Source organism: Salmo salar, chromosome 05, assembly GCF_965601325.2.
Source record: "Salmo salar chromosome 05, fSalSal1, whole genome shotgun sequence".
NCBI classification, from domain to species: domain Eukaryota; kingdom Metazoa; phylum Chordata; class Actinopteri; order Salmoniformes; family Salmonidae; genus Salmo; species Salmo salar.
The window spans coordinates 6259180-6285123 of NC_138295.1; the positions used below are offsets into that span (position 1 = coordinate 6259180).

General features: G+C 44.9%; 1 protein-coding gene across 2 annotated transcripts in view; it reads right to left on the bottom strand.

The window, feature by feature from the left end:
• Positions 1-25329, bottom strand: part of LOC106604157 (uncharacterized) — a 53619-nt gene extending 28290 nt beyond the window's left edge. The window contains exons 1-3 of one of the 2 annotated variants that reach the window (XM_045717826.2): positions 24985-25329; positions 6213-6506; positions 3756-5086 (exon numbers count right to left, since the gene is read on the bottom strand). In XM_045717826.2, coding sequence (XP_045573782.1) covers positions 3756-3960 — 205 coding nt within the window. In that variant the 5' untranslated portion in view covers positions 3961-5086; positions 6213-6506; positions 24985-25329. The remainder of the gene's footprint in view (positions 1-3755; positions 5087-6212; positions 6507-24984) is intronic. The other variant, XM_045717828.2, reaches the window with a different exon arrangement.
• Between the last annotated feature and the right edge of the window lie 615 nt (positions 25330-25944).

Genomic DNA, 25944 nt, shown 5'->3' on the forward strand with positions numbered 1-25944 from the left:
TATTGCTGTGTGATAGGATCTCAACGTCATGTGATAGGAGCTCAACGTCATGTGATAGGAGCTCAACGTCATGTGATAGGAACTTAACATCATGTGATAGGAGCTCAACGTCATGTGATAGGAGCTCAATGTCATGTGATAGGAACTCAACGTCATGTGATAGGAACTCAACGTCATGTGATAGGAACTCAACGTCATGTGATAGGAACTCAACATCATAGTCTATTTCATCTCAGACTCTATACCAAGGCAAGACATAGAAACACAATCATTGATAAACAAAATATTGAACAACAGTAAAGTGTGCTGCCACTAGTTTGAACATAGATGAATAGGACTTAACCTCTCTCCAAACACAGGGTTAAAACTCCGCCCAGACACTGTCTGATACCTGGATGTTGGACAACACTACTAAACACAGGGTTAAAACTCAGCTCAGACACTGTCTGATACCTGGATGTTGGACAACACTACTAAACACAGGGTTAAAACTCTGCTCAGACACTGTCTGATACCTGGATGTTGGACAACACTACTAAACACAGGGTTAAAACTCCGCCCAGACACTGTCTGATACCTGGATGTTGGACAACACTACTAAACACAGGGTTAAAACTCAGCTCAGACACTGTCTGATACCTGGATGTTGGACAACACTACTAAACACAGGGTTAAAACTCTGCTCAGACACTGTCTGATACCTGGATGTTGGACAACACTACTAAACACAGGGTTAAAACTCAGCTCAGACACTGTCTGATACCTGGATGTTGGACAACACTACTAAACACAGGGTTAAAACTCTGCTCAGACACTGTCTGATACCTGGATGTTGGACAACACTACTAAACACAGGGTTAAAACTCTGCTCAGACACTGTCTGATACCTGGATGTTGGACAACACTACTAAACACAGGGTTAAAACTCTGCTCAGACACTGTCTGATACCTGGATGTTGGACAACACTACTAAACACAGGGTTAAAACTCTGAGCTCACTGCTTCACCTCAGTATAGTAGGCTCATCTATATCCCAGTTCTGTGTGAACACACACACACACACACACACCACACACACAGACAGACAGACAGACAGACAGACAGACAGACAGACAGACAGACAGACAGACAGACAGACAGACAGACAGACAGACAGACAGACAGACAGACAGACAGACAGACACTCTGTCTGAGGGGTTTTCCACATTACTCTTTAACGAGATCACAATGTTTCTCCTTCATCACTGATGTGTTTATGTCTCTCTCTCTCTTTCATTCAGTTTTTAAATTACTGACTCCAACTCTGCTTTCCTGTCACTGTAGCAGCATAATGATAATGATCTGAACATAACTTATTATGAAGTCCTTTCCAACAACTTTTCCCTCAGTCCTTTATAGTCTGGACTGGTCCTGGGTATAGAGCCTTTCTATGCCTCAACACAGTCCATTATGGTCTGGACTGGTCCTGGGTATAGAGCCTTTCTGAGATTGCCCTTCAGGTTGGGGTGCCTTTCCATCTCAGAGTAGTCTAGTTTCTGTGTGTGTGCGTGTGTGTGTGTGTGTGCGTGTGTTCGTGTGTATATGTTTGTGTTTTTGTACGCACGTGTGTGTGTGTGTGTGTGTGTGTGTGTGTGTGTGTGTGTGTGTGTGTGTGTGTGTGTGTGTGTGTGTACACAGGTGTGTGTGTACACAGGTGTGTGTGTGTCAGGGTAACCCAGTCTGCATTTTTACGGTGGGGAAACAGATGTTTCATCGAGCGTTTAACCATTTCTGACGTAACGTGGAGTTTACTGTCTCTAACCCAGGAGTGATTAGTTTACTGTCTCCAACCCAGGAGCGATCAGCTGAGTGATTAGTTTACTGTCTCTAACCCAGGAGTGATCAGCTGAGTGATTAGTTTACTGTCTCTAACCCAGGAGTGATTAGTTTACTGTCTCTAACCCAGGCTGAGTGATTAGTTTACTGTCTCTAACCCAGGAGTGATCAGCTGAGTGATTAGTTTACTGTCTCTAACCCAGGAGTGATCAGCTGAGTGATTAGTTTACTGTCTCTAACCCAGGAGTGATCAGCTGAGTGATTAGTTTACTGTCTCTAACCCAGGAGTGATCAGCTGAGTGATTAGTTTACTGTCTCTAACCCAGGAGCGATCAGCTGAGTGATTAGTTTACTGTCTCTAACCCAGGAGTGATTAGTTTACTGTCTCTAACCCAGGAGTGATCAGCTAAGTGATTAGTTTACTGTCTCTAACCCAGGAGCGATCAGCTGCGTGTTAGATATTGTCCACTGCTCTCTTTCTGTTCTCGTTTCTCTTCAACTCTAAACTTACTCATCTCTAAATAGGGAATACAGTAAGATGAATTGAAGCTGAATTGAAGACTCCGGGATGATGACCTTCTAGGCAGAGTTCCTCTGTCCAGTGTCTGTGTTCATCTTAATCTTTTCTTTTTATTGGCCATTCTGAGATATGGCTTTTTCTTTGCAACTCAGACTAGAAGGCCAGTATCCCGGAGTCGCCTCTTCAGTGTTGACGTTGAGACTGGTGTTTTGCGGGTACTATTTAATGAAGCTGCCAGTTGAGGACTTGTGAGGTGTCTGTTTCTCAAACTAGATACTCTAATGTACTTGTCCTCTTGCTCAGTTGTGCACCGGGGCCTCCCACTCCTCTTTCTATTCTGGTTAGAACCAGTTTGCGCTCTTCTGTGAAGGGAGTAGTACACAGCGTTCTACGAGATCTTCAGTTTCTTAGCAATTTCTAGCATGGAATAGCCTTCATTTCTCAGAACAAGAATAGACTGATGAGTTTCAGAAGAAAGTTCTTTGTTTCTGGCCATTTTGAGCCTGTAATTGAACCCACAAATGCTGATGCTCCAGATACTCAACTAGTCTAAAGAGGGCCAGTTTTATTGCTTTTTTAATCAGGACAACAGTTTTCAGCTGTGCTAACATAATTGCAAAAGGGTTTTCTAATGATCAATTATCCTTTTAAAATGATAAACTTTGATTCGCTAAAACAACGTGCCATTGGAACACGAGTGATGGTTGCTGATAATGGACCTCTGAAGGCCTACGTAGATATTCCATAAAAATCTGCCTTTTCCAGCTACAATAGTCATTTACAACATTAACAATGTCTACACTGTATTTCTGACCAATTTGATGTTATTTTAATAGACAAAAAAAATTGCTTTTCTTTCAAAAACAAGGAAATTTCTAAGTGACCCCAAACTTTTGAACAGTAGTGTACCTCTGTATATATTTTTTCATTTAACCTTTATTTAAATCGGCAAGTCGGTTAAGAACAAATTCTTATTTACAATGACGGCCTACCGGGGAACAGCGGGTAAACTGCCTTGTTCAGGAGCAGAACGACAGATTTTTACCTTGTCAGCTCAGGATTTCGTTCTTGCAACCTAGTCCAACGCTCTAACCACTAGGCTACCTGCTGCCCCATACCTCTGTATATGTCTCTTTATATACCTCTGTATATACCTCTACCTCTGTATATGTCTCTTTATATACCTCTGTATATACCTCTACCTCTGTATATGCCTCTGTCATCACTTCAAAACAGTTCGTTGAAACTGACTGTTTTGTCCTTGATTTCAACTACTGAATCTCAGATTCACATTGCTGTAGTTCCATTATGTTCCACGTTCGCTCCTGCTGTTGCAGGTAAGTTATCCAAAAAGAAGGCAGACTAACTACAGACTAACTAGAAACCAAAGCCATGTAAACAGAATAAACATCAAACTTACTGGTTTTCCGAGCCAGCTGATTGGTGGAGGTCGATGTCACCTGTCCTTTGATCCCTCTGTAGTCCCGCCTCTCCCAAGATGCATCGCTCTCTCTGTTGCCGGTGTCCACATCCTTGCTCTGCCCCCCCTGAAGGGGCTTCCTCCCCCCACCTGGGCTCCAGCTTACCCCCCTCCTCACAGACATATGACCCCTCTCCGTCTCCATCTCTACCCCCAGGACGGTGCCTCGATCTGGTGGAGCTTTGCTGCTCTGCTAGAGAGTTCTGGAGCTCCTCTGGTTCTCCTCTGGTTTGCTCCACAGTTTCTGTCTCTTCTTCTACCCAGACTGTCTGCAGCCCTGCCTGGCTTGATCTGTATGTCAGTTTGAGGATCACCGTTTGGGGAGCGAGTGGAGAAAAAAATAGAATCACCAGTGGGGATAAGGAGAATCTTAGCTATCCATATTGCTTCTCCTACTGTTGAACATTTCTCTTTCTGCAGTAATCCTCCTTAATGTTTCTTTTAGTCCTTTAGTCTTGTAGCTAGCAGGGAGGGAGGCTGACGGATGGCAGAAGTGTGCTGTTCCTCTGGTTCTGACACACTGTTACTACACAGTATTACTCAGGACTTACCAGAAACAGTATCAGGGACCTCCCGGGAGACTAAAGCAGGCTGGGAGTTCCACAGACACAGAGCACGCTGGATCAGTTCCCAGGGACCACAGCCAAGACGCTTTCACAATAACGATGTGCTCTACTGCAAATCTCCAGCTAAAGAAGAAAGGCTGATAAAACATCAAACTTTTCTATTTCTGTTTGTGTCTGTCTTCCCTCCCTCTCAATCTTTCTCTTTCTCCAAAACCCAGACGCTTGTCGTCTCTTCCTCCCCCTTTTCTTTCAATCTTTCGTTTGTTTTTCTTTCTTAGTCCAGCCACCAAAACATGCCTGTTGACTGCATTGCAATCTCTACTAGACAGATAATTGTTCTTGTTGAGAAAGCGAGCAGCTCTTTATCTTGGAAGACCGTTACTCAACAACGCCGAGAAGGGAGTGACAGGGGTGGAAATGTTTCAAAGCTTCCTGCTGTTTGGTTCGGACAAAGTGAGAAACAGCATTTCATTCTAGAAAGGTCACTGCTAAGAGCAGTCAGGATTCACCGAGCTCCGCTGGCCGATATTTCAACTGTATATTTTGTATTGATATCTCATCCAGATGGCTTCCTTTGTGAGAGTCACATACATTAAAGTATATACACTAAGCCCAAAAAACCTTCTATAAACAGAAGAATCGATATCTTCCAAGGAGTTGGACTTTTAACCACTCAGGAGTCAAGCAGGGAGTCGCATCTTAGTCCTGTTGGATGTTGGTTTGGATTAGATGCAGAGATATACAGTATGTTCTCTTAATATACACACATTACCATTATATCAATACATTACCATTATATCCATACATTACCATTATATCAATACATTACCATTATGTCCACACATTACCATTATATCCATATATTACCATTATATCAATACATTACCATTATATCCATACATTACCATTATATCAATACATTACCATTATATCAATACATTACCATTATATCCATACATTACCATTATATCAATACATTACCATTATATCCACACATTACCATTATATCCACACATGACCATTATATCCACACATTACCATTATATCCATACATTACCATTATATCAATACATTACCATTATATCCACATATTACCATTATATCCACACATGACCATTATATCCACACATTACCATTATATCCACACATTACCATTATATCCACACATTACCATTATATCCACACATGACCATTATATCCACACATTACCATTATATCCACACATTACCATTATATCCATACATTACCATTATATCAATACATTACCATTATATCCATACATTACCATTATATCAATACATTACCATTATGTCCACACATTACCATTATATCCATATATTACCATTATATCAATACATTACCATTATATCCATACATTACCATTATATCAATACATTACCATTATATCAATACATTACCATTATAACCATACATTACCATTATATCAATACATTACCATTATATCCACACATTACCATTATATCCACACATTACCATTATATCCACACATTATCATTATATCCATACATTACCATTATATCAATACATTACCATTATGTCAATACATTACCATTATAACCATACATTACCATTATATCAATACATTACCATTATATCCACACATTACCATTATAACCATACATTACCATTATATCCACACGTTACCATTATAAACATACATTACCATTATATCCACACATTACCATTATAACCATACATTACCATTATATCCACACGTTGCCATTATAAACATACATTACCATTATATCCACACATTACCATTATATCCACACATTACCATTATATCCACACATTACCATTATATCCATACCTTACAATTAGAGCTGAGGCTCAGGCAGCAGAGTTCAGTTGGTTTATTTAGGTTGTTTCGGGGGGGGAGATTACAATGTCTATGTTAAGGGAAATAGGTTGTTTATCCAGTCTGGGTGATACTTCAACTATTAGTCTGGGTGATCTGTATCTCCAGCCCCTATTGAAGGTGTGTATGGTAAAACATGGTGCTGTAGGATTCAGGTTAGAGTAAAGCTGTTGTTGTCATGAGCGGCTGATCTCCGCTGGTTCTGTGTCCGAGCCCGTTCAGTGTCCAGGTCTGGGACACTACCACCTGAAAGACAGGAGAAGAAGAAGATCAGTATTCATCTGTTAACTGAATTTATAGGTAACCTCTCTGACTCACTGATGTGTAGAAATGCAGGAAGTTAGGAGGGAGCCTTGCTCGGACCTTGCGGGGGGGGGGGGGGGGGGGGGGGCTCGCGAACTGCGGTATGCCACTGATCACAGCTGTTTGATACAGAAAGAATTGCGGCCCACACCTTGGCCATCCAACGCTCCAAGGTCTGCACTCTTAGAAGAAAATGGGCCTTTTGGTTTGCCACGCCAGCTGAACCTTTCCAGTTCAAAAAGGTTTCTTGAGGAATCCCTCTATAAAGGTTCAAACCGGGACCTTTTTGTGATGAGAGGGGTTCCATTTTGAACCTTTTTAATATTATATTGTGGATTGGATATATATATCAGATTGGAGGCACAGTTTATTCGAGGCGTGGCTTTCAGATAGTTATTTTTGGCCACCCGTTAGCGTAAATGTAATTCCCGTTCATCATGTTAAGATTGTAGACTGCAAATATATATCTATTTTATATTTATGCATATTACATATTATATTAATAATATTAACATTGTTAATGATATATGGTTATAAAGTGGTAACTAGTCCAACTTTGGGATTAGCACAGGCTCTTGAGGAACTAATACACCTCTGTTAGCCTCGTTGAAGCTACAAAACTGTCAGTGTTCAACAATACAACAGAACAGGTGAACAGGAATGACATTTACTCTAATGGGTGGCCCAAAAATAGATCTATCTTGAAGCCCCTACCCAGCCACGCCCCGACTCCAGGGTTCTTCCAGAAACCTGTTGCTAAATTGAATAATTAAAAGGTTCCTCCAAGAACCGCTCAATTACCGAAAATGCAAATATGAACCATTGACTAGCAGTGGTTCCTTGAGGATATCCAGGGGCTCCTTGAGAATTATTTTGAGAATTATTTTTTGAGACAGTGGTTTTGGTTTCCACATCTTTAGCTAATCTGTTTGTCTGGTTCTCTACCAGTCTAATGCTTTATAATGAGCACTTGTTTACTGCCAAATATTGTAACGCTCCACCCACCTACACAAATTTTAAAGACAGCAAAGCACCACTGAAAAACTGAAAGTGGGATACACACTCCCACACACACACACACACACACACACGCACGCACGCACGCACGCACGCACGCACGCACGCACACACACGCACACACACAAGCACAAACACACACACACACACACACACGCACACACACAAGCACAAACACACACACTCTCCTACATGGGAAGGAAAGGTCAGGACATTAAGAGTTGGATGTCGGGAAATCTCACTAAATGACTAAAGCTGCCAACTCTTAGCCCAATCTCTGCCTCTGTGTTGTATTGCACTCAGGAGCTGACAAGGTTAATGTGGATTAATTAATATATGCTTTGTCTATACTCCAGTCTCAAGTGTTACAACTATCACCTGTTGATGTCTCAGTCTATAAAGGATTGCATTAGATAAGGAGGGTCATGTTTCAGTCTATAAAGGATTACATTAGACAAGGAGGGTCATGTTTCAGTCTATAAAGGATTACATTAGACAAGGAGGGTTATGTTTCAGTCTGTAAAGGATTACATTAGACAAGGAGGGTCATGTTTCAGTCTGTGAAGGATTACATTAGACAAGGAGGGTCATGTTTCAGTCTGTGAAGGATTACATTAGACAAGGAGGGTCATGTTTCAGTCTGTGAAGGATTACATTAGACCAGGAGGGTCATGTTTCAGTCTATAAAGGATTACATTAGACAAGGAGGGTCATGTTTCAGTCTATAAAGGATTACATTAGACAAGGAGGGTTATGTTTCAGTCTGTAAAGGATTACATTAGACAAGGAGGGTCATGTTTCAGTCTGTGAAGGATTACATTAGACAAGGAGGGTCATGTTTCAGTCTGTGAAGGATTACATTAGACAAGGAGGGTCATGTTTCAGTCTGTGAAGGATTACATTAGACAAGGAGGGTCATGTTTCAGTCTATAAAGGATTACATTAGACAAGGAGGGCCATGTTTCAGTCTATAAAGGATTACATTAGACCAGGAGGGTCATGTTTCAGTCTGTGAAGGATTACATTAGACAAGGAGGGTCATGTTACAGTCTGTGAAGGATTACATTAGACCAGGAGGGTCATGTTTCAGTCTGTAAAGGATTACATTAGACAAGGAGGGTCATGTTTCAGTCTGTGAAGGATTACATTAGACCAGGAGGGTCATGTTTCAGTCTATAAAGGATTACATTAGACCAGGAGGGTCATGTTTCAGTCTATAAAGGATTACATTAGACCAGGAGGGTCATGTTTCAGTCTATAAAGGATTACATTAGACCAGGAGGGTCATGTTTCAGTCTATAAAGGATTACATTAGACAAGGAGGGTCATGTTTCTCATCCAAATTTATTACAACACCCTGGGACTGTCTCTGTCTGTCTGTCTGTCCGTCCGTCCGTCAGTCTGTCTGTAATGATAAGTCCTATACCTGTTCAGACTTGTCTGTCCTCAATGCGATAGGGGTTCGCCTTGTTGTGTTCTTGAGTCACATTCAACGTGATAGTCAAGAGCTTAGTCACACAGACACAAAGAACAGTGTTGTTTTCGATGACCCCTTACAACCCCAAACACACACACACACACACACACACACACACACACACACACACACACACACACACACACACACACACACGCTGGCACGGACGCACAGAGGTACACACACATACTCCTCCAAAACACTGCATTTCACTACCCACTGGGCACAAACTGGTTGAATCAACATCATTTGTAAATGTACTGTGACGTGGAACCCTGCGTGGAAAATACATTGGATTTGAAAAAAGTAATCAACTGTTGTTTTGAGGGTAAAATTTCAACCACAGGTTTATGTCCTCATGCTAACCAATTTTCAACATAGACAAACCTTATATAAAATTTGTTGAATATGTACGTTTGAAACAATGCCAGATCTTTAACGTAATATCCACTATAACAAAAAAAACTATAGGGCTGCACCTCCTTCTGGAGAGATCTGTCTACAGCACCTCCTACTGGAGAGATCTATCTACAGCACCTCCTTCTGGAGAGATCCTTCTACAGCACCTCCTTCTGGAGAGATCTATCTACAGCACCTCCTTCTGGAGAGATCTATCTACAGCACCTCCTTCTGGAGAGATCCTTCTACAGCACCTCCTTCTGGAGAGATCTATCTACAGCACCTCCTTCTGGAGAGATCCTTCTACAGCACCTCCTACTGGAGAGATCTATCTACAGCACCTCCTTCTGGAGAGATCTATCTACAGCACCTCCTTCTGGAGAGATCCTTCTATAGCACCTCCTACTGGAGAGATCCTTCTACAGCACCTCCTACTGGAGAGATCCTTCTACAGCACCTCCTTCTGGAGAGATCTATCTACAGCACCTCCTTCTGGAGAGATCTATCTACAGCACCTCCTTCTGGAGAGATCCTTCTATAGCACCTCCTACTGGAGAGATCCTTCTACAGCACCTCCTACTGGAGAGATCCTTCTACAGCACCTCCTTCTGGAGAGATCTCTCTACAGCACCTCCTACTGGAGAGATCCTTCTATAGCACCTCCTACTGGAGAGATCCTTCTACAGCACCTCCTTCTGGAGAGATCTCTCTACAGCACCTTCTACTGGAGAGATCTATCTACAGCACCTCCTACTGGAGAGATCTATCTACAGCACCTCCTACTGGAGAGATCTATCTACAGCACCTCCTACTGGAGAGATCTATCTACAGTACCTCCTTCTGGAGAGATCTATCTACAGCACCTCCTACTGGAGAGATCTCTCTACAGCACCTCCTACTGGAGAGATCTATCTACAGCACCTCCTACTGGAGAGATCTATCTACAGCACCTCCTACTGGAGAGATCTATCTACAGCACCTCCTTCTGGAGATCTCTCTCTACAGCACCTCCTACTGGAGAGATCCTTCTACAGCACCTCCTACTGGAGAGATCCTTCTACTGCACCTCCTTCTGGAGAGATCTATCTACAGCACCTCCTACTGGAGAGATCTATCTACAGCACCTCCTACTGGAGAGATCTATCTACAGCACCTCCTTCTGGAGAGATCTATCTACAGCACCTCCTACTGGAGAGATCTCTCTACAGCACCTCCTACTGGAGAGATCTATCTACAGCACCTCCTACTGGAGAGATCAGTCAGACTCGTTAAAGAAAAAGAAGGATATGCTAGTCCGTGGTGAGTAATCGCAGTCCTGATGTCCAGAAGTTATTGTCGGTCATAAGAGATGGTAGCGGCAACGTTATGTACAAAATAAGTAAAAAAATAAGTTACAAACAACGCAAATAAACAAACAAAAAAACACAATCGGTTGGCTTATGTTATCGCGTGTGTGTATGCATGTGTCTATGTTTGTGTTGCTTCACAGACCCCGCTGTTCCAAATGATCTGTTTTTTAAATTTGATCAGTTCCTCAGTTATCTGATGTGGAATAGAGTTTCATGTAGTTATGGCTCTATTTAGTACTGTGCACCTCCCATAGTCTGTTCTGGACTTGGGGACTGTGAAGAGACCTCTGGTGTCATGTCTTGTGGGGTATGTATGGGTGTCCGAGCTGTGTGCTAGTCGTTTAAACAGACAGCTCGGTATATTCAGCTTGTCAACACTTCTTACAAAAACAAGTAGTGATGAAGTCAATCTTTCCTCCACTTTGGGCCATGAGAGATTGACATGCATATTATTTTTATTATTTTACCCCCTTTTTTCTCCCCAATTTCATGGTATCCGATTGGTAGTTACAGTCTTGTCTCATCGCTGCAACTCCCGTAAGGACTCGGGAGAGGCGAAGATCGAGAGCTGTCCTCCAAAACACAACCCAACCAAGCCGCACTGCTTCTTGACACAATGAACATCCAACCCGGAATCAAGCCGCACCAATGTGTCAGAGGAAACACCGTACACCTGGCGACCTGGTCAGTGTGCAATGCGCCCGGCCCGACACAGGAGTCGCTAGTGCGCGATGAGACAAGGATATCCCTGCCGGACAAACCCTCCCCAACCCGGACGGCCCCATGTGCCTCCCGGTCGCAGCTCTGGTGGCACAGCTAGCACTGCGATGCAGTGCCTTAGACCACTGCGATGCAGTGCCTTAGACCACTGCGATGCAGTGCCTTAGACCACTGCACCACCCGGGAGGCCCCTACATGCATATTATTAATGTTTGCTCTCTGTGTACATCCAAGGGCCAGTCATGCTGCCCTGTTCTGATCCAATTGCAATTTTCCTAAGTCCCTCTTTGTGGCACCTGACCACACGACTGAACAGTAGTCCAGGTGCGACAAAGCTAGAGCCTGTAGGGACCTACCTTGTTGATAGTGTTGTTAAGAAGGTAGAAACTAGGGCCTGTAGGACCTGCCTTGTTGATAGTGTTGTTAAGAAGGTAGAAACTAGGCCCTGTAGGACCTACCTTGTTCATAGTGTTGTTAAGAAGGCAGAGCAGCGCTTTATTATGGACATACTTCTCCCCATTTTAGTTACTGTTATATGTTTTGACCATGACAGTTTACAATCCAGGGTTACTCCAAGCAGTTAATTCACCTCAACTTGCTCAATTTCCACATTATTTATTGCAATATTTAGTTGAGGTTTAGCGTTTAGTGAATGATTTGTCCCAAATATAATGCTTTTAATTTATTTTTTATTTTTTTAGGTGTAACCTATTCCTTGCAACCCATTATGAAGCTAACTGCAGCTCTTTGTTAAGTGTTGCTGTCATTTCAGTCGCTGTAGTAGGTGACGTGTATAGTGTTGAGTCATCCGCATACATAGACACACTGGCTTTCCTCAAAGCCAGTGGCAGCTGCCCTGAAATCCTAATTCTAACTGGATTATGTTGGAGAGGCTTCCATTAAAGAACACCCTCTGTGTTCTGTTAGACAGCTAACTCTTTATCCACAATATAGCAGGGGGTGTAAAGCCATAACACATGCGTTTTTCAAGCAGCAGAATATGATTGATAATGTCAAAAGCCGCACTGAAGTCTAACGAAACAGCCCCCACAATCATTTTATCATAAATTTCTCTCAGCCAATCATCAGTCATTTGTGTAAGTGCTGTGCTTGTTGTCAATTTGTTTAGAGTAAAATAGCATTGTATCTGGTCAAACACCATTTCTTTCAAAAGTTTACTAAGGGTTAGCAACAGGCTGATTGGTTGACTATTTGAGCCAGTAAATGGGTCTTTACTAAGGTAGTGGAATGACTTTAGCTTCCCTCCAGGCCTGAGGGCACACACTCTCTAATAGGCTTAAATTGAAAATATGGTAAATAGGAGTGGCAATATCTTCCGCTATTATCCTCAGTAACATCCAGGTTGTCAGACCGCGGTGGCTTGTCGTTGTTGATAGACAACAACAACAGAAAATTCACCTCTTCCACACTCACTTTATGGAATTCAAATGTACAATTATTGTCATTGATCAACATATCTACCAAATATTACCCAATGCTTCACGTTCCAATGAAGTGGTCTGCCCAGCGGGCACCTGATGTGTCGGCACTGAGGCCAATATGAGAAGAGGAAGAAGGGTTTTATTGTTTAGACACAATGGCTGCTTAACAAATTGCACCCTATTCCCTATATAGTGCACTACTTGCATTACTTTTGACCAGGGCCCATAGTAGTGCACTACAGTGTACGGGGTGGCATTAGGGACACGTGTAATGACAAGAGCTCTCTTTGATTCCTATTGATGTGTTAAGGAGGGAGGACAGACATACACTCCATGAGCCAAAGAACATCTCATTCCAAAAATCATGAGCATTAATATGGAGTTGGTCCTCCGCCTTTTACTGCTATAACAGCCTCCGCTCCTCTGGGAAGGCTTTCCATTAGATGGTGGAACATTGCTGTGGGGGACTTGCTTCCATTCAGCCGCAAGAGCATTAGTGAGGTCAGGCGACTGATGTTGGGCGATCAGGCCTGGCTCGCAGATGGCTTTCCAATTCATCCCAAAGGTGTTCGATGGGGTTGAGGTCAGGCCTCTGTGAAGGCCAGTCAAATTCTCCCACACCGATCTTGACAAGCCATTTCTGTATGGATCTTGCTTTGTGCACGGGAGCATTGTCATGCTGAAACAGGAAAGGTCCTTCCCCAAACTGTTGCAACAAAGTTGGAAGCACAGAATCATCTAGAATGTCATTGCTGTAGTGTTAAGATTTTCCTTTACTAGAACTAAGGGGCCTAGCCCAAACCATGAAGAACAGCCACAGACCATTATTCCTCCACCACTAAACTTTACAGCTGGCACTATGCATTGGGGGCAGGTCGTTTTCTCCTGGCATCCGCCAAACCCAGATTCGTTCGTTGGACTACCAGATGGTGAAGCGTGATTCATCACTCCAGAGTCCAATGGCGGCGAGTTTTCACCACTCCAGCCGACGCTTGGCATTGCGTATGGAGATCTTAGGATTGTTTGCGGCTCCTCGGCCTTGGAAACCAATTTCATGAAGCTCCCGACGAACACTTCTTGTGCCTGAAGTTGCTTTTCAGATGCAGTTTAGAACTCGGTAGCCCCGTTCTGTGAGCTTGTGTGGCCTACCACTTTGCGGCTGAGCCGTTGTTGCTCCTAGACGTGTTTCCAATTCACGATAACAGCACTTAGAGTTGTAGCAGGGCAGAAATTTGACGATCTGACTTGTTGGAAAGGTGGCATCCTATGACGGTGCCATGTTGAAATTCACTGAGCTATTCAGTGAAGCCATTCTACTGCCATTGTTTGTCTATGGAGATTGCAGGGCTGTGTGCTCGATTGTATACACCTGTCATCAATGGGTGTGGCTGAAATAGCCGAATCCACTCATTTTAAGGGGTGTCCACATACTTTTGAATATATCGTGTATGCTCACGTCAATCTGGTTATCATTGTTTAGATTTTTCAACGTCATTTTGAGGTTGACATGTTTTATTTTATATATGATTGGGTTTGTATTATTCCGTGTACTGCTCACCATCATTCTGACAGATTTCATCACTAGTAAGTTTGAGATTTGGATGTTGACTATAGTTGAGTATATTTCAACACGTTCACATTACAATCTTGGATCTACAAAGTGGCAACCATCTTCCGTTGAGGACATCTGTTGGAAGAATGTCTTAAAATTCAGTTTTGATTCAAATCTTTTAATGTAATCTGTAAATATTTGTTCGCCACAAGACTGTGAACATGTGTTGGAGTTGGAGTCCTTCAGACTGCCATGACATCACTGGGAAAGCACTGAGTTACTAAATCTGGCAGGAAAACATCAGCAGGATGTTGAATTGTCTTAATAGATCATTCAAATCCCGAACTACACGACCCCTTCACAATTTAACCAATTTCAGACAACTTTATAATGCAAAAAAAAAATTTTTTTTAAATAAAACATCTGCAAGATGTCACAATTGTCTTACTATCTATCCAATCCTGGACTACCTCTGTCTGTATTCACAACTACCACTAACAAACGGCCACCCGGACTACTTGCATTGACCCCCCGCCTCTCTTTTTTTTACGCTGCTGCTACTCTCTGTTTATTATCTATGCGTAGTCACTTTATCCCTACCTACAGTACAGTATATGTTACCTCAATTACCTCGACTAACCTGTACCCCCTCACATTGACTCGGTACTGGTACCCCCTGTATATAGCCTCCACATTGACTCTGTACCGGTACCCCCTGTATATAGCCTCCACATTGACTCTGTACCGGTACCCCCTGTATATAGCCTCCACATTGACTCTGTACCGGTACCCCCTGTATATAGCCTCCACATTGACTCTGTACCGGTACCCCCTGTATATAGCCTCCACATTGACTCTGTACCGGTACCCCCTGTATATAGCCGCCACATTGACTCAGTACCTGTCACGTCCTGACCAGTATAGGGGTTATTTGTTCTTGTAGTTTGGTCAGGACGTGGCAGGGGGTATTTGTTTTATGTGGTTCAGGGTGTGTTTGTGTATGTGTTCATGTAGAGGGGGTATTTGGTTTATATGGTTCGGGGTGGTTGTGTATGTAGAGGGGTATTTGATTTATTAGTCCAGGGTTTTGGTTATTGTTCTATTTTAGTTTATTTCTATGTTCAGTCTAGTCGTTTGTATTTCTATGTTTAGCTAATTGGTGTTGGGTCCTTCAGTTGGAGGCAGCTGTCTATCGTTGCCTCTGATTGAAGGTCCTATAAATAGGAATGTGTTTGTCATGGGATTTTGGTGGGAGATTGTTTCTTGTTTAGCTGTTTTGCCTGACGAGACTGTCTAGTTTGTTTGTTCTTGTATACGTTGTTTGTGTTTTCCTTCTTCACTAACAAAAAGAAGATGAGTATATATTTTCCCGCTGCGTTTTGGTCTCTACCCTACGACACCCGTGACAGTACCGGTACCCCCCTGTATATAGCCTCCACATTGACTCTGTACCGGTACCCCCTGTATATAGCCTCCACATTGACTCTGTACCGGTACCCCCTGTATATAGCCTCCACATTGACTCTGTACCGGTACCCCCTGTATATAGCCTCCACATTGACTCTGTACCGGTACCCCCTGTATATAGCCTCCACATTGACTCTGTACCGGTACCCCCTGTATATAGCCTCCACATTGACTCTGTACCGGTACCCCCTGTATATAGTCTCCACATTGACTCTGTACCGGTACCCCCCTGTATATAGTCTCCACATTGACTCTGTACCGTAACACCCTGTATATAGTCTCCGCATTGACTCTGTACCGGTACCCCCTGTATACAGCCTCCACATTGACTCTGTACCGGTACCCCCTGTATATAGCCTCCACATTGACTCTGTACCGGTACCCCCTGTATATAGCCTCCACATTGACTCTGTACCGGTACCCCCTGTATATAGTCTCCACATTGACTCTCTACCGGTACCCCCTGTATATAGCCTCCACGTTGACTCTGTACCGGTACCCCCTGTATATAGTCTCCACATTGACTCTGTACCGTAACACCCTGTATATAGCCTCCACATTGACTCTGTACCGGTAGCCCCTGTATATAGCCTCCACATTGACTCTGTACCGTAACACCCTGTATATAGCCTCCACATTGACTCTGTACTGTAACACCCTGTATATAGCCTCCACATTGACTCTGTACCGTAACACCCTGTATATAGCCTCCACATTGACTCTGTACCGTAACACCCTGTATATAGCCTCCACATTGACTCTGTACCGTAACACCCTGTATATAGCTGTAATGGTCGTCGTAGGAAGTGGACCAAGGCGCAGCGGGTTGAGTGCTCATTATAACTTTATTTAGAACACTTATCAAACAAAACAAGAAAACGAATGGACGACAAACAGTAATGCAGGCTACACACAGCTATGCACAAACAACCTCCCACCATTCCCACAACAAAACACACCCCTATACATAGGACCTTCAATCAGAGGCAACGAGGAACAGCTGCCTCCAATTGAAGGCCCAATCCCAATAAACTAAACATATAACTAAACACCCTAGATCTAACATAGAAATACACAACATAGAACCTAACCAAAAACCCCGAACCACATAAAACAAACACCCCCTGCCACGTCCTGACCAAACTATAATAACAAATAACCCCTTTACTGGTCAGGACGTGACAATAGCCTCATTATTTTTTTACTTTAGTTTATTTAGTCAATATTTTTTTAACTCTTATTCATCTTTAAGCTCCATTGTTGGTTAAGGGCTTGTAAGTAAGCATTTCACAGTAAGGTCTACACCTGTTGTAAGGTCTACACCTGTAACAAATAACATTTGATTTGATTTTAACCCTACAGTGAAATCACTGGGAAAGCTTGAGAGCACAGGAGAAAACTACATCAAAACGTCTCAATATAATATCCCTCAAATCCTGAACTGTATAACCTCTATGTTTCTCCTAATTCCTAACTTCATAATCTAGACGATTTCAGCAGAACATAAAAATAACCTTTCAATCCTGAACTGTTTCAATAACCTCTGTTTTGTTCCAACATTCATAATTACCAAATAAATTCCACAAACATCAACATATCTTAATATATCCCTCAAATCCTAAACTGAACAATACAACCCTCGTGTTTGGGCTTTTTTATTCAGAACTACCAGAAAATCCACCAGTGATCTGGTTGTGGATAGTCTTTCATGCAGGAGATTTGGTTCTGGGTACTGGCATTAGGTTTTGGATGTGAGTTATGGTGTAATTGTGGATTTGAAGCTTAGGAATATCTCGCTACCCAACTCTGACCCCATCGCCCCCCATCGCCCCATCACCCCCTGACCCCATCACCCCCCTGACCCCATCACCTCCTGACCCCATCACCTCCTGACCCCATCGCCCCCCATCGCCCCATCACCCCCTGACCCCATCACCCCCCTGACCCCATCACCTCCTGACCCCATCACCTCCTGACCCCATCGCCCCCCATCGCCCCCTGACCCCATCACCTCCTGACCCCATCACCCCCTGACCCCATCACTTCCTGACCCCATCACCCCCCTGACCCCATCACCTCCTGACCCATCACCCCCTGACCCATCACCCCCTGACCCCATCACCCCCTGACCCATCACCTCCTGACCCCATCACCCCCCTGACCCCATCACCTCCTGACCCCATCACCCCCTGACCCCATCACCCCATCGCCCCCATCGCCCCATCGCCCCCTGACCACATCACCCCCTGACCCCATCACCCCCTGACCCCATCACCCCCTGACCCATCACCCCCTGACCCCATCACCTCCTGACCCCATCACCCCGTGACCCATCATCCCCTGACCCTATCACCTCCTGACCCCATCACCCCCTGACCCCATCACCTCCTGACCCATCACCCCCTGACCCATCACCCCCTGACCCCATCACCTCCTGACCCATCACCTCCTGACCCCATCACCTCCTGACCCCATCACCTCCTGACCCCATCACCTCCTGACCCCATCACCCCGTGACCCCATCACCTCCTGACCCCATCACCTCCTGACCCCATCACCCCGTGACCCCATCACCTCCTGACCCCATCACCTCCTGACCCCATCACCTCCTGACCCATCACCCCCTGACCCCATCACCCCCTGACCCCATCAACCCCTGACCCATCACCTCCTGACCCCATCACCCCCCTGACCCCATCACCTCCTGACCCCATCACCCCCTGACCCCATCACCCCCTGACCCCATCACCTCCTGACCCATCACCCCCTGACCCATCACCCCCTGACCCCATCACCCCCTGACCCATCACCTCCTGACCCCATCACCCCCCTGACCCCATCACCTCCTGACCCCATCACCCCCTGACCCCATCACCCCCTGACCCCATCGCCCCCATCGCCCCCTGACCACATCACCCCCTGACCCCATCACCCCCTGACCCCATCACCCCCTGACCCATCACCCCCTGACCCCATCACCTCCTGACCCCATCACCCCGTGACCCCATCACCTCCTGACCCCATCACCCCCTGACCCCATCACCTCCTGACCCCATCACCCCCTGACCCATCACCCCCTGACCCCATCACCTCCTGACCCATCACCCCCTGACCCCATCACCTCCTGACCCCATCACCCCCTGACCCATCACCTCCTGACCCCATCACCCCCTGACCCATCACCCCCTGACCCCATCACCTCCTGACCCATCACCTCCTGACCCCATCACCCCCTGACCCATCACCCCCTGACCCCATCACCTCCTGACCCATCACCCCCTGACCCCATCACCTCCTGACCCCATCACCCCCTGACCCCATCACCCCCTGACCCCATCACCTCCTGACCCCATCACCTCCTGACCCCATCACCTCCTGACCCATCACCTCCTGACCCCATCACCTCCTGACCCCATCACCTCCTGACCCCATCACCCCGTGACCCCATTGCCCCCGGACCCCATCACCGGCAACCCCCTGAAGCCAGTCGGGCGCAACCCAGTTAAATAAAGGTTAAATAAAATACAAAATAAAATTAATAAAGATCTAAGGATATAATTTACAGCGTCTGTCCCTTCAGGCTGCGTGGGAGTGTAATCACATATTTCCTGTATGCCTCCACCCTATGATGAATATACAGTCCTGTTCTACAGTTCCCCTGTCTGTCAGCTTCCCTTACAGTCCTGTTCTACAGTTCACCTGTCTGTCAGCTACAGTTCACCTGTCTGTCAGCTTCCCCTGTTCTACAGTTCACCTGTCTGTCAGCTTCCCCTGTTCTACAGTTCACCTGTCTGTCAGCTTCCCCTTACAGTACTGTCCTGCAGTTCACCTGTCTGTCAGCCTCCCCTGTCCTGCAGTTCACCTGTCTGTCAGCTTCCCCTTACAGTCCTGTCCTACAGGTGACCTGTCCTACGGGGTACCAGTCCTACAGTTTACCTGTCCTACAGATCACCAGTCCTACAGGGCACGTGTCCTACAGGTCACCAGTCCTACAGTTCACATGTCCTACAGGTCACCAGTCCTACAGTGCACCTGTCCTACAGGTCACCAGTCCTACAGACACCTGTCCTACAGGTCACCAGTCCTACAGTTCACCTTCATAGCTTGTTCTCCATCTATTTTTCAAACAGGGAGACAGTTAGTTTTCATTTCCATGACTGATCAGAACTTGCTTTGTCATAGCTGTCTTGTCCCTCTGCAGCAGACATGTGGTGAGCAATATGTTTGGACCATCGAATCACAATAAAATCTCAGTACCGAATCACAATAGATATATAGAATTGTGAGAATCATGAGAATCGCAATACATATCGGAACGGCAGCTAAGTATCGTGATAGTATCATATCTTGAGGTTCCTGGCAATTCCCAGCCTTATTAAATGTCCCATATATCAATTCCCTCTCCTGATTGATATACTGTGTACTGTTCCATACAGTAATTACTGTAATGGGAGATGTGGCATGTCAGCTCAGTATGAGAGTGTTATCCCTCATATATCCCATATCTTAGCTCCACCTAATACTATATGATATTCTGATGAAATATATACTGCCATACACTACTGTCTTCAGTATATATGTATAAACCCCTCCTTGCAGTACCCACTCTATGCAGTACCCACTCTATGCAGTACCCACTCTGTGTAGTACCCACTCTATATAGTACCCACTCTATGCAGTACCCACTCTACGTAGTACCCACTCTATGTAGTGCCCACTCTATGTAGTACCCACTCTATGTAGAACCCACTCTATGTAGTGCCCACTCTATGTAGTACCCACTCTATGTAGTGCCCACTCTATGTAGTACCCACTCTATGTAGTGCCCACTCTATGTAGTGCCCACTCTATGTAGTACCCACTCTATGTAGTACCCACTCTATATAGTACCCACTTTATGTCGTACCCACTCTATGTCGTACCCACTCTATGTAGTGCCCACTCTATGCAGTACCCACTCTATGTAGTACCCACTCTATGCAGTACCCACTCTATGTAGTGCCCACTCTATATAGTGCCCACTCTATGTAATACCCACTCTATGTAGTGCCCACTCTATGTAGAACCCACTCTATATAGTACCCACTCTACGTAGTATCCACTCTATGTACCCACTCTATATAGTACGCACTCTATATAGTACCCACTCAATGGAGTACCCACTCTATGTCGTACCGACTCTATGTACCCACTCTACGTAGTACCCCCTCTATGTAGAACCCACTCTATATAGTACCCACTCTATGTAGAACCCACTCTATGTCGTACCCACTCTATGTAGAACCCACTCTATGTACTACCCACTCTATGTCGTACCCACTCTATGTCGTACCCACTCTATGTAGTACCCACTCTATGCAGTACCCATTCTATGTACTACCCACTCTATGTAGTACCCACTCTATGTAGTACCCACTCTATATAATACCCACTCTATGTAGTACCCACTCTATGCAGTACCCACTCTATGCAGTACCCACTCTATGCAGTACCCACTCTATATAGTACCCACTCTATATAATACCCACTCTATGTAGAACCCACTCTATGTCGTACCCACTCTATGTAGTACCCATTCTATGTAATACCCACTCTATGCAGTACCCACTCTATGCAGTACCCACTCTATGCAGTACCCACTCTATGCAGTACCCACTCTATGCAGTACCCATTCTATGTAATACCCACTCTATGTAATACCCACTCTACGTAGTACCCACTCTATGTAATACCCACTCTATGCAGTACCCATTCTATGTAGTACCCACTCTATGTAGTACCCATTCTATGTAATACCCACTCTATGTAATACCCACTCTACGTAGTACCCACTCTATGCAGTACCCATTCTATGTAATACCCACTCTATGTAATACCCACTCTACGTAGTACCCACTCTATGTAATACCCACTCTATGTAATACCCACTCTACGTAGTACCTATTCTACGCAGTACCCATTCTCCGTAGTACCCACTCTATGTAATATCCACTCTATGTAGTACCCACTCTATGCAGTACCCACTCTATGTAATATCCACTCTATGTAGTACCCACTCTATGCAGTACCCACTCTATGTAATAATAGAATAATGTGAGATGTGAGTTTGAATGTCAGGTGAGTGAGAGAGAGCATTCCTGAGAGGATTTCAACTGTATCCGTTACCTATCCCATAATATTCAGGCTGGTATGGACCATGACTGACATGTTGCCATGACGATCCCCTTTGGGCTGTAGAACCAATAATGTGTTGTTAATCTCAAGGCCTACCAACATATCCATTACAGTACCGTTCAGGCGTAAAGACACACACACACAAACACAAACACACACACACACACTCACACACAGCACAGATAGGGGTTTAGCAGGCTGTCTTCTACTCTCTCCTGTTCAGGCAAAGGACCATTCAACGACCTCCCAAATAATTGTGGGTATTTGCTCCAAAATTGGCATTCCTGGTTCATAATTCATCTTCTGACGAGGAGGAGGAGAAGAGGGGGGAGGAGGGGAGGGAGGGAGGGAGGGAGGGAAGGAGACAGTGATAGCTCCGACCGTGGCATGCCTTGGCTTGTGTTGGAGGTGATGACTGACAATCAAAACAACGTCAGTCACAGACTTCAATGAAATGGTTCTTTCTCTCTCTCTCTTTCTCTCTCTCTCGCTGTCTCTCCGTCTCTTCTCTCCCTCTCTCTCTCTTTCTCTCCCTCACCCCTCTCCCCTCTGTCTGGTTTCATCTCCTGTATCATGTGAGAGTAAATCTTGTAATTAAGTGTGTGATGTGTGCAGCAGGGCCACACTGGGAACTGCAGGTGTACAAGATAAATAGAATACCTACAATAGGTGTGTAAAACCAACATGGCATGCCAAGAGCTTCTTCCATCCAAAAAAACTCTTAGAAGCTTGAATAAAACACTTAAAAGTTAAAAGCTTCAGAGAACAGAGGTGAACTGAAATATGCAGTTTCATTTTGCCAGAAAACTGTGTGTGTGTGTGTGTGTGTGTGTGTGTTGTGTGTGTGTGTGTGTGTGTGTGTTGTGTGTGTGTGTGTGTGTGTGTGTGTGTGTGTGTGGATGGTCAGCGCTCTGAAACAACAACACAAAGTCACTATGTTTTCTTCAAACAAAAACACTCCTTTAGCTGGTTATTAAAAGTTATGTAAAAGTACACTACATTCCCAAGACGTCTAGTGGTTAGAGCGTTGGGCCAGTAACCAAAAGGTTGCTGGATCGAATCCCAGAGCTGACAAGGTAAAAAAAAATCTGTCATTCTGCTCCCTGAGCAAGACAGTTAACCCACTGTTCCCCGGGCACCGAAGACATGGTCGATGAAGGCATCCCCCAGCACCTCTCTGATTCAGAGGGGTTGGGTTAAATGCAGAAGACACATTTCAATTGAATACATTCAGTTGTATAACTGACTAGGTATCCCCCACTTTCCCCTTTCCCTGTCAATACAGTTTACTGAATAAATTAGTTGTGTTATGTCGACTCATGTGTCGAATTCACGCAACGTCATGAATAAGTTACGTCTCTAATAAATAATTTATATAGTAACATGTGGCAAAACAAAGGACTGTTATTTCCTCTCATAAACCATTATACTGGTCCTCACCTGCTGTATCATAGGAAGGTAAGACAATACAGTCTCCAGCTAGCTAACCCTTCATCTGATACATCATCTAACGTTACACTATACCACTGCTCTAAGTCCCTAACCAGGGCTGGTCACGTCAAAGTTCCACACAGTCACAGTCAATACAATACACCGTTTCTCTAAGTCCCTAACCAGGGCTGGTCACATCAAGGCTCCACAAAGTCACAGTCAATACACCGCTGCTCTAAGTCCCTAACCAGGGCTGGTCACATCAAGGCTCCACACAGTCACAGTCAATACACCGCTGCTCTAAGTCCCTAACCAGGGCTGGTCACATCAAGGCTCCACAAAGTCACAGTCAATACACCGCTGCTCTAAGTCCCTAACCAGGGCTGGTCACATCAAGGCTCCACACAGTCACAGTCAATACACCGCTGCTCTAAGTCCCTAACCAGGGCTGGTCACATCAAGGCTCCACACAGTCACATTCAATATACCGCTGCTCTAAGTCCCTAACCAGGGCTGGCCACATCAAAGCTCCACACAGTCACAGTCACAGTCAATACAATACCCCGCTGCTCTGAGTCCCTAACCAGGGCTGGTCACATCAAGGCTCCACACAGTCACAGTCAATACACCGCTGCTCTAAGTCCCTAACCAGGGCTGGTCACATCAAGGCTCCACACAGTCACAGTCAAGACAATAGGCTATCAGTGACAGCTCTAGCTGATCACAGTGCTAATGTAACCACCAGCTAACCAGACTACAGTCTGCACAAAGGGAAAGTGCTAATGTAACCACCAGCTAACCAGACTCCGGTCTGCACAAAGGGAAAGTGCTAATGTAACCACCAGCTAACCAGACTCCGGTCTGCACAAAGGGAAAGTGCTAATGTAACCACCAGCTAACCAGACTCTGGTCTGCACAAAGGGAAAGTGCTAATGTAACCACCAGCTAACCAGACTCTGGTCTGCACAAAGGGAAAGTGCTAATGTAACCACCAGCTAACCAGACTCTGGTCTGCACAAAGGGAAAGTGCTAATGTAACCACCAGCTAACCAGACTGGTCTGCACAAAGGGAAAGTGACAAAACAGCAACCGACAGCTGTTTGTCATCAGTTAGTTCAAAAGTTGACATTTCAAAGATCATGTTTCCCCCCATTTTTTTTTAACCTTGTAGTCCCATGCACTCTGTCCACCCCCCCCCCCCCCCCTCAGAGAGATAGTCTAACAACTGACAGATCAACATAATTGACTATAAGTAAAACTCAAAGTACAAGTCCACATGCAGCAAAACGTCACTGTGCCAAAAAGTCTAATCTAGGCGTTACAAACTGATTGTAGAACATTCCTGTATAACAGATAGCAGCTGTACAGTAGTTGTATGGTAGTTACAGCTCACCTGTACTCCGCTGGGTCTGTGTGTGCGAGGCTCACGGTTAGTTTGTACTGCCCCTTTCAGCTCCTCAGAGTTCCCCCTTCTTCCTCTCTCTGGGACGGACTCTCTCTCTCTCTCTCTCTCTCTCTCTCTCTCTCTCTCTCTCTCTCTCTCTCTCTCTCTCTCTTTCTCTCTCTCCCTCTCACTCTCTCTCCCTCACACTCTCTCTCTCTCGCTCTCTCTTTCTCTCTGAGCAGCACTCTCTCCCTCTCTCTCTCTCTCTCTCGCTCTCTTTCTCTCTGAGTAGGACTCTCTCTCTTTGAGCAGGAGTCTCTCTTCTCTTCTCTTCTCTCTCTCTCTCTCCTCCCGCTCCCTCGATTGAATCAGACAGAGAGGAAAGAGAGGGGGGAGAGGAGGGGCGAGTACTTGGAGCACAGTAGGCTCTTTGTCTGACCTCCTGTTCATATGGTTTCCTTCAAGCTTGCATACTGAACACATTATGCCATCATATATTTTCATATTCAACAACAGGGATGTATAGGGGGAGATCTAAGAGGAAGCCCCCTCTCCTCTCTCCATCCCCGCACGTTTTCTCTTTCAACTCCTCTCTCCATCCCCCATTTTCTCTTTTTCAACCCCGTTTTTCCCTCCAAAAAGCTCAAAGACAAGAATCTGCCGAAGAAAGAATGAAATATATAAACGCAAGGAAATGTAACACTGAAGTGGTACGAAAGACCAAGCCTTAAGAGCCAGTTGTTTACATGGTTCTCTTACTGAGAACTCACTGTCGAGGACAGAGGAATATTTCCTCTAGAGATTTAGATCAGGAGACAGACATAGTCCACAGGACAGAAGGACCTTACAGATTTAGATTTAGCAGGTATGGGACTGGGGAGAAAGACAATCATAATTACTCATGGCCTGGGTCTGAAATGGTACCCGGTAGTGCACTACTATTGACCGGGGCCTTTTGTAGGGAAATGG